This window comes from Meleagris gallopavo, chromosome 3 (genome assembly GCF_000146605.3).
Source record: "Meleagris gallopavo isolate NT-WF06-2002-E0010 breed Aviagen turkey brand Nicholas breeding stock chromosome 3, Turkey_5.1, whole genome shotgun sequence".
NCBI classification, from domain to species: domain Eukaryota; kingdom Metazoa; phylum Chordata; class Aves; order Galliformes; family Phasianidae; genus Meleagris; species Meleagris gallopavo.
Window position 1 is genome coordinate 69,434,075 of NC_015013.2, and position 9,803 is coordinate 69,443,877.

Here is a 9,803-nt window from a genome sequence, read left to right on the forward strand (position 1 = left end):
TAAATAAAACATAGATCAACAAAAAACAGAACAAAAGATAACACGGTATAAATTCTGGGCTGATGCTTTTGGGAAGTTTTCACTGTTGAATCCCACTGCCATTCAAAGGGAAACAGCAAATCTTTCTATACTTAAGGACAGCCAAGAAAGAAGGATGACCTGAGGTCAGCTATTGAGGGTTAAGTGATAAAAAATACAAAATATTAACTGCAACTAGTTTAAAAACAAACACCACAGAACACTAACTCTTCCCATCAGCACCTAAAAGGAAAAACTGCCTGCAACTGCAGGCAGTAAAAACAAACAAACAAAAAAAAAGAGCATGCAAAGCAACAACTCATCAAGATCCTGATATTATCTGACCTAAGTAAACTAGAAGATATCCACCATTCCATACCCAACCACCAACAGTCCTGAGGATACACACTGCTAAGCTGGCTTCTCTATCAAATACTCAGGCAAAAGGTTTCTGGCACTTCTGAAGGCCAAGCTATGCCAATGGATAAAGTGCATTTATTCTAAGCCTTCTGGTTCCCAAGGGACCTGTTAGTTTTCCCGTAACATGCAGTACAGCTGTGGTTCTCCGTTCCCAGTAGTAGAAGCACACGCTCCTTTGACTGGAAGTAGCACTCGCCTAGCCAAAGGAAAGCAAGTTTATTCTACCCATTTATTTACATGTTAAGTCTCTGAATCAGTATTTTTAAGTCAGAATCACAGGGTGTGAAATATATCTAAATTTGATGTACATTGGTACCGTTACATTTAAAGTTTACATTATTCCAGTGTAAACAAACCCATTCTCAGCTAAAAATAGCAAAAAAAAATACCCAACCAAAAAACAAACCCACCTCAAGCTTCTCACGGCTCTCACATCCTAATTTTTCCTCCAACAATGAATACCTCCTCCTTACTGAAGTAACAGCAAATAGGTAGACAAGTTATCACTATTAAACAAACTAATGCACTAAAGATACTTAGCACAAATTAGCGGAGTTTATGAAATCAACAAAACCTCTTTCAAATTAAGACAAGCTTATTTCCTTTCTTCTACTCAGAAAAAGACAATTCAAGTTCTACATTTAAACATTACCTCATTAGCTGCACTAAGCAGTAAAATTTCAATGACAGAAGTCCTAGCTACTGTTAATTTTAGCAGCCCATTTCTGTCTATTGCTAGAAGCATATTTTTGACTCTTGACAACTTCACCTGAGCATTTTAATACATGAAGGTCGGATTTGTCAAAGTTACTGAAGTGTACATACAGTAGAAAACTCACACATAACACGCTCTTTAGCCTTGATGCTCACAGGGGAATGGCAAAAACAATCAGCACAGCAAACAGATTTTACTCCAGATAACTTTTACAGCAGAAACAGGGAACAAAGTTAGTTTATACAATCTTGCATACAGAAAACTTACATTTTTTTGCAGTGTGGGCATTTTGCTAGTGTGTTAAACCTCAGTTCCATCCACTGTAAAGAGAACAAAATTAAAAAAGATTGAAAAAGCGGCCTGAGAAAATGTTGTACTTCATGCGAAATGTCAATGTGAAAACATTTTGCTTCTCAGGCTTCGACTTGTTTCTTGCTTTCTTCCGTAAATAGGATGCCCTTTTATCAGGATTGCCATGTGAAAATTTCCCATGACTTGTCTTAGTATTGCAAGATTTGTTTGACGTAATATGGTTTCACCCACAGATGCAGTATGGACAACATGATAATATATTTTTTTTTTCCCCTCTTACTTCCAAGACTACAAACATATCCTAACAAAAGTAAATGTTTTCTTTGGCATAATTATAGATGCATTTTCCCATCTTTCCCCAACCCTAACTTCACTTGTGAAGAATGAGTTGAGCAAAGAAACATTAATTAAATTATAAAGACATATTTTCTAAAATACAACTTTTACATACATAAAATAGAGAATGTTATGTAACATTTTCAGAAGATTTATATAAAAGTCATCATAGTACAGTCACAAACTTCCACAAAGACTAAAATCTGAGAAACAACATTAGAAGTAATACCTGACACTGCCTCCAAAGGATACGCTCTTGTACCTCATTAAAAACAGCAAGTTTGTTGTTTTGTTGGTCTTGGGTTTATTTATTTTGTTTGTTTTAAACACAGCATTCTGTGATAGTATAAAACAAACATTTCAAAGATGTTTGCCTTGAAAATGGGGATTAGACTACAATTCTTTATTCTGAAGGAGTTATACAATAAGTGCAGCTCTTCCCTGCTGCCTTTCTCACCTGGAAGTATTCTTCTTGTTAAACACATTCTTCTCTCTCCTCTTAATTTATGCATGAGTCACACAGCAAATAACTAGCATAGGTAGAAGCTATAGTACAAGATCTTAATGCCTCCATTTTGAACCTCCTTATCTCTGTGAGAAATCAGAAGTCAGCAATACTGAACAAATCCTAACTGCTATACACACAAATCAAAATCAGAGCCTTAATTTGCATGGAATACAGGACTTTGCTATATCACAGCACCATTTAAACAGTGAAAATAAATTTCCAAATTTCTGTGCAAGCAAACAGAAGTGGCTTATAATGCTTAGCTAGTACTAGTAAGCTTTGTTGTGAGGAAGGGTCCAATTTGTAGTATTTACAAGTTATTTTTCCTACTTCCATCCCTCACTTTTATTTACTTATAATGGAGATAATCATCCACCAAAAAAACTCCCCCACACTATTTATTTACTCTTCAGTTCTGAAGCATCCAAGTTACATTGGATTTTGTTGCTTTTCCAATGTTACAAGGACTCAGCCAAACTGATTTACCAGTTTGCTTGGGCCCCCTGAAGCATAAATGAAAGGCTTCTGTCTACTTCCTTGACATGAACAACACATGTTTTGAGCCTTAATTTTTGTCAGAGGAGTGAGTTCGCTATTTTGGCATGCACCCATGCCAAAAACTACTTTATTTCCATTGGTTGTACACTTTAACTGTGGGATAAGGCTCATCTGTCAGTGCCAGAGATGAAGACAAGCCTCTCTGGAGATGTTCTTTCAGCAACTCACACCGTAGCTCCAGAAATAGAAGGAAGTCTAAATCCAGGACTTACATTTTACATGTCTGTAATTCAACATCACTGCTTTTATCGCACAGTAGGCAACTCCATTTCTAAAGTTACTCATTATTGATCTTTCTATGGATTTATTAAAGATTCCTGATTAATTATTAACCATAGTCATTAACTGATACAAACTCAAATGCATTTGAGTGTCAAATTTGGATGGAAATAACAAAAGCACTGATAATATGTTTTTATTGAGAGTACCTGATGCTGTTTCATGTTCTTAACAAAATTTCAAGTTGGTTACATGAGAATTAGCCTTCCATAGATAATACAAAACAATTCCACAATAAAAAACAGATTTAAATATAACACAGTTCCACAAATACAAAACTGTCTTTTCCATCTCTCACAACAAAAGCAACACAAACAATAATCCAAATCACCAATTAGTTCAGAATTACAGAAAGCTCTTCCTTGTTTCAACTGGAGACAAAAATGAGACATCAGTCAGGGGAATTACCAGAAGAATATCACAAACCTTCTACCTTCTGAGCTTAGAACAATTCTCAGGACATTCTGTACAAGACAGAATGAGTGTGTACTTACAATTGAATAAAACAACTATGTACAGCTGTTTCTATCAAAAAGCTCCCCATTCCCACCACAAGTGTTTTTTTGGAAAGCAAGACTCTTCCATAAATATAAATTCTTTAGTACACTAAAAAAAGTTTTTTGTTATTGTTTCTTAATTTGCTTCAAAATACTTTTATATTTGATTCGTTTTACCAAATAAAACTGACAGAACCAAGGGACAAAGCACTGCTCTTAGCTTCCAGCCCATGCCTTCCATAGCTCTTCAACCTTGAAGGTCTCTGAAAGCACGCCAGAAGGTAGGGGAGGCCACAAGGCCACAACCCCTCTTGCCTGCCACCATGTCACAGAATCATAAGGGTTGGAAGGAAACCCTGAGATCATTGAGTCCAACCTCCCACATTAAGCAGGATCCCTACAGCAAGTGACAGAGGAAAGCATCCAGGTGAGTTTTGAATATCTCTGGAGCAGGGAGACTCCATAACCTCTCTGAGCAGCCTGTTCCAGCACCTCACCACTCTCTTGGTAAAGAACTTCCCTGATATCCAACCTAAATCTTCCCTCCTTCAACTTGAAACCATTTCCCCTTGTCCTGCTGTTACCTACTCTTTTGAAGAGCTGACTCCCCTCCTGTTGTAGGCTCCCTTTAGGTACTGGAAGGCTGCAATGAGAACTCAGCCTGATCCAACAGACACAAACCAACAGCAGCACAGCCTCTGGCAGTGGGTATAGGAATAGCTTACTGCCAGCACGAGTTTTAACTCAGCCAACAGCCCAACTCTCAAACAAGGCCCAGAACAAGATTAGACTTCTTTAGCAGGATGGTTAAACTCCTGTTCTGCCCTCTGTTTCAATTTTACCACTTTTTCCACATTTGTCCAAATTTCAGATCTATGAGAAACAGTAGAAAATTTAACACAGAAATGGCTCCTACTACCTTATCCATGAGGGAAAAAAAAAAAAGAGGAAAATCTGAAGAACAAAATGCAACCTTAAACTTAATAGCAGGAAAAGACAGAAGCAAAGAGTTATAGGAAAGCTGCATACAGCAAAATAAAGGTTCAGCTTCTTGGTAACTCATCATTAAGAGAATATAAATTATACATTCCTAATGATTCTGAGGGGTTTTTTTTGTTTTTTTTTAAATGGACTGTGCAAATCAGTCTTCCTGGCAGATACAACTACAAAGTTCTCAATGATGCAGTTCACTAAAGCAACCATCAGACATGAAGTCACATGCACTAAATCTGAATTAGCAATCTGAGCTTTTTAATGCATAAACTGGTCATTATGGGCAAAACCAGTCTTTTCTATTTTTTCTCTTTATGCTTTCCTACCTTTTCACAGCAGAATTTCACCTAAAGAAGTTCAGAGCATAAACTACAGAATTAACTTGGCTTGCACTTAAAGAAAAAAAGATAGAGGACCAATAAATGCTGATGAGAGCACTCAAAAGTTAGGCCAACAATTTAGTAAAAATTCTTATTTCATAACGCTGACTCTCCCTAACAGTAATTAAAAAAAAAAAAAGATTGAATTACATAGTAGAGTTTTCTTCTCTGTTAAGAAAACAAAACTTAGTAGTGTTAACTCCTACAGATTTACTTTCACCTTTAGGTTTTTAAACAGTAGTTCCAAATTACAAAATGGCCTGTATCAGACTGCAACGTCCATGCATGTATTTAAGTTTGTTAACATGCTATGCTAAAAAAGTGACTAGAAGAGAAGGCATCCTTCAGTGAAATACTCCTAGTTTAAAATACGTACTTGAAATGGCCTTTTTCTTCCATAGATCCAGTCACTTTCTGTTAGTAACATTATTTTATACTGCATAAAGCGTTCTTAGTAATTAAGCTCACATTCAGACTTGCATTAAAAAAACAACAGAAAACCCACTCCAGCTATCTCTAGTTACAGTATTCAGCAAGGTTTATAGTAGTATTAAAAACATATTTTTTAATACAGGGGCAGAATCAACAAAAAGAATGTATCAAGAATCTAATGGTTTCTCAGCTGTTCCATCACTTGAGAATTTACAACCAAACCTCTCCTTTAAAAAGCAGAAGTTGGAAGAGATATCTCTGTTGCAGATCCCACCACAAGCAAACATTTCTCTCACTGCAGATAACAATCCACACAAAGCACCATCGTCTGAGCTTCCTTTTTGCTTCCATGAAATGCACTTGAGGATTCTATGGCCCTTATGTACCTTACAGTTCTTTGTTTCAGGAACATAATACTCTAGTGATGATATAGGTCATTTGGCTTTATCACTCAACTTAGTCATTTGCCATTATTAAGAAATTTGATAAATATTTTAGCACTGCTAGATAACAAAGCTTAAGCTTACTTATAGCAGAAACTGTTCTCAAATCAAAATTCAAATGCACTAGACCCTTATTCATATAAAAGAAAAGATGCCTTGGCAGTAAAGATTACCTAGCACCCTTTCAACAAGTGGGAAGAATTTCCAACCTTAGATATAAACCAATCTCTAGATCTTAACTGACAACCTGATGGTAAAGTGCTACAATGAATAGCATTCAGAGTCCAGTGCAGCAACAGCAGAAACTAAGTCACCTTAGCTATTGCAGAATGCAACCATCACTGCAAGTCCAAATAGAACATAGATATGTAACTTCCTTTTCCAGCACTGTTTGCTCTCAACCTGAGCTGTAGCAGTGGCTTTGGGCTTTGTTCATGCATGCAGAGAAAAAACAATGAATGCTTTATTGAAATGCATGTAGAAATAACCAAATATATTCACAGCAACATGAGCACAGAAGCAGCTTTACTTTCACAGATGCTACAAAGCAAGGCAATATGCTCTTAGAAATGCTTACGATAGCCTGTCCAATGGCACACTTCAGTGAGAAGGAGAATCTGGTGCTTTACTTACAAGGAAAGTATTTCCACAGTGCCCACACACCACTCTAGTTCCATCTGGTTGAACTGGCAAGGCAGGCTGAGCTGGCTGCTCTTCTGGGATCAGCATTACTGGACCAAGAGTAATGATGCGTCTACTGTATTAAGAACATTAGATGTATATGTAATTAAACTCGCAAAAGAAAAGGGTGATGCACTGAAACAATTAGTTCAGTCAGTCACTAACAAAGCATTGCCCCTTCAAACTATAATCTTTTTTTTTTTTTTAAAAAACTACATGATTCACACAATTTTGGACTTCTTCTAAAGTGATGCCCCTATCAATTCAGAAAACATCTGGCATGCAAGCCAGAACCCTGTAGAGATCAAAGACTTGCTATCATATGGTAGAAACACTCCTCAGGAAAAAGAAATCTTAATAACTGGGCTGAGCAAGCCTGTGAACTGGAATGTACGTGCCTACGTGAAGCATGTTGAAAGAGTCTTTACTCTTTCATAATCTAATTTTTCTTTTCAAGTCAGATTCTGCATCTTCCCACTACCAAAAAACAAGTCAACATAAGCAGCATCTCCGCATCGCTGTAGTAAAAATACTATTCAAACAGAGAGAATCGGAAGAAACCGCCCTAATCTGACTAAACACCATCAATTTACCTTAACAAAGTTAGTATTTGCTTTTATGCTCAGTTATTTTTATATTTATTATACAATGTATCCATCCAAAATGACAGTATCCAAATTAACTAACAAAAAACTGAACAAGAATCAGACTTCCTAGCATGAAAACAGAAAGGAAAGATGAAAGCATTATTTAATTGTAATGCATGCCTTCTCTTAAGCAACCAAAATTGCAGGCTGGATGGCCTCCCTTCAAACTGGAAGCCTTCCATTTAGGGCGTACTCCTCAACTCTGCTTCAAATTACTTCAGTTTAGCTCATCTTCTAATAAGACAAGTACCAAGACTATCGTAGCAAAACTGCTGAGATACGCTTTCAGGAAGTAGTTCAGCAAGACTGGAGACCTTCTGATGTAACCCAGTTACTAAACACATGACATGAAGTATCCCATGAACTCCACAAAAAGCTGTGTGACTTCAGTGAAATTTTCCCCAGTACCATAGCAGCTAGGAGGAAACAAAAACAAAAAACAACAAAACAAAAACAACCAAGTTCAAAAAGTATGATCCAAAACCAGAAGAGCCAACAGACTGGTGACTAGGGCACTCAGTGTGGTGGAGTCTACACTCTAATACCTGCAGACCCAACTTCCACCGCAGTTTCCACATTATGAGGGCTGCAATACTTGAAATGAAACACTCCTATCTCTGTCCACAGAAGTAAGAACGTTCACTGTGGCAATCACATTTCTTTCCACTTTAAACAACGTGTAAATTAAAGTTGAAAGGTAAGAAATTGAAAACTCAGCAAACAAAGAAAGGAGTACCAGACTGAAGCCAATCTACTGCTACCTCTCCTGTTTGCTCCAGAAGTTCCCACCCTGAATCAGGCAAAGTGAATAACTCATGCATTTAAGTACTCACGAGATTATAGATGTTACTCTTACCAGTTTGGTCTTGGGCAGCCTATTTTCCGAGATGTATCCTTACAGATAAGCAGACAATTACACTGGCATCTAACATACTTCTTCCCTGAAGGAGGGTTTTTGATTGGCTAAACAAAGAAAAAGAAAGACACATCAGAAGTCATAACAATTCACTTTCTTCTTCATTGAAGTATGACAAAACAGAGCTACATGACAAATTCTTAACAAGGAAATACAGTTCCTCTTAAAGAAAGAAACTTGCAAGTAAAAAAAAAAGAGTTCCCCTTCCCCTCCAAAGAAAAAGAGGAAGTAAAAATTCCTCACAAGAGCATTTTCAATAACAAGAATTTTTGCAAGCTAATGGGAAAAAAAGCTTTCATATTTTAGCAATAAAGAACTCAACCCTTCAGCTTAGTTATTTTTAAAATATGAGCTTAAGTAGTGGTATATTTTTTAAAAACCAGTCAACATATTAAGTCTCCTTGCCTGGTATAATAGCTTTATTCAGAAGCAAAAGAATCAAAGTCTGGTTCTCAGTCAGTAACAAAATATGCAGACTTAGCTGAACTGTCAGCTTATTTTAAAATGTATTGAAATCATCTTTCTTGAACCTGACAGTCAAGTTTCTGGAGCCCTTCTGTACAGAAAGTCACAAGTTTCAGAAGCTGAACACTATTGTGGCCTGCAATATTATGTATCAGTAGGGAAGGTGAGTATTGGTGGCAGTTTTTCTACTTTCAGTTTTCATTTAAGTGAGAAAGAAAAAAACAACATTCTCACGCATTTATGTCTTCTCTGGACAGTTCATTTTATAAAATGAATACGACTCAGCATTTCCTAAGCAAATTATCTCAATAGCTATGGAGTGCTGCAGGCCCCCAAACTAAAACTGGTGGGGAGAAAAAGATAGAAACAGAGAAGCCCAAAAGCTGAAGATTTCAATTTAGAAAATGGGAAGGAGGAGCAAAAAGGACTGTGATCACCACAGTGTTGGACAGGACCTACAGAATTGTGCTTCAGAATTGTTGCACAGTAGTTTGTTAGCATGTTCACAAATTGACTGAGAATCATTTCAAGAAAGCACACATCCAGGGAAAGGTGTGGGCTGGCTACTTTGAATCTTCCAGTGCTTAAACACTTAAATCATTCTTTCTCATCCCACTAAAAATTGTTTCAGAAAACATTTTACCCTCCTTCAGAGAGGAGTCATTACTTAAATGAAACTTCTGCTTTTTGTTCTCAGCCTTGGAATGAAACTCCACGGAGCTGGCTGGACAGAATGGGAAGATTTGCTCTGGCTGCATAAGAGCTGGAGTCTTACTGCTTGTGCCAGCAACCCTTGAACTTGCACACCAGGTGCACCAGCAGCTTTGCAGCAACAGGCCCTCAACAGGGATGTCCATGAGCAGCTCATTTTGTAGGTAAGGATATGAATTCTATCGACAGCACAGCTCAACCTCCCACCACAGAAAGAAAATGCTAAAAACCCATTTTTACCGTAGCTTCATTGCAAACTGTGCACTTAACAACATGTTGGTGTAGCTTGCCATCCAAATTGATTAGTGACTGGCACACCCGGCAGTTTATGACAGGAACACCACTGGCATCTGGACTTGCAATGGCAGTATACGGAGGTGGGAGCTCTGCTGCAAGAGACCATGAAATCTCAGATGGAAAACCAAACACAGCATCTGAAAACTGTCAGCTAGCATAGCCACCAACAGCCACACCCTCAAAGAAAGAAAAGTA

General features: G+C 37.4%; 1 protein-coding gene across 1 annotated transcript; it reads right to left on the reverse strand.

Annotated features, from left to right (window-relative positions):
* Nucleotides 1–1,379: 1,379 nt before the first annotated feature.
* Nucleotides 1,380–9,755, reverse strand: PIP4P2 (phosphatidylinositol-4,5-bisphosphate 4-phosphatase 2; the record flags this gene model as incomplete). The annotated part of the gene is made up of 4 exons (XM_019614370.1): nucleotides 1,380–1,473; nucleotides 6,525–6,648; nucleotides 8,076–8,182; nucleotides 9,552–9,755. Coding segments are annotated over 4 exons (492 nt in total), but the record flags the coding sequence as incomplete, so codon positions are not given.
* Between the last annotated feature and the right edge of the window lie 48 nt (nucleotides 9,756–9,803).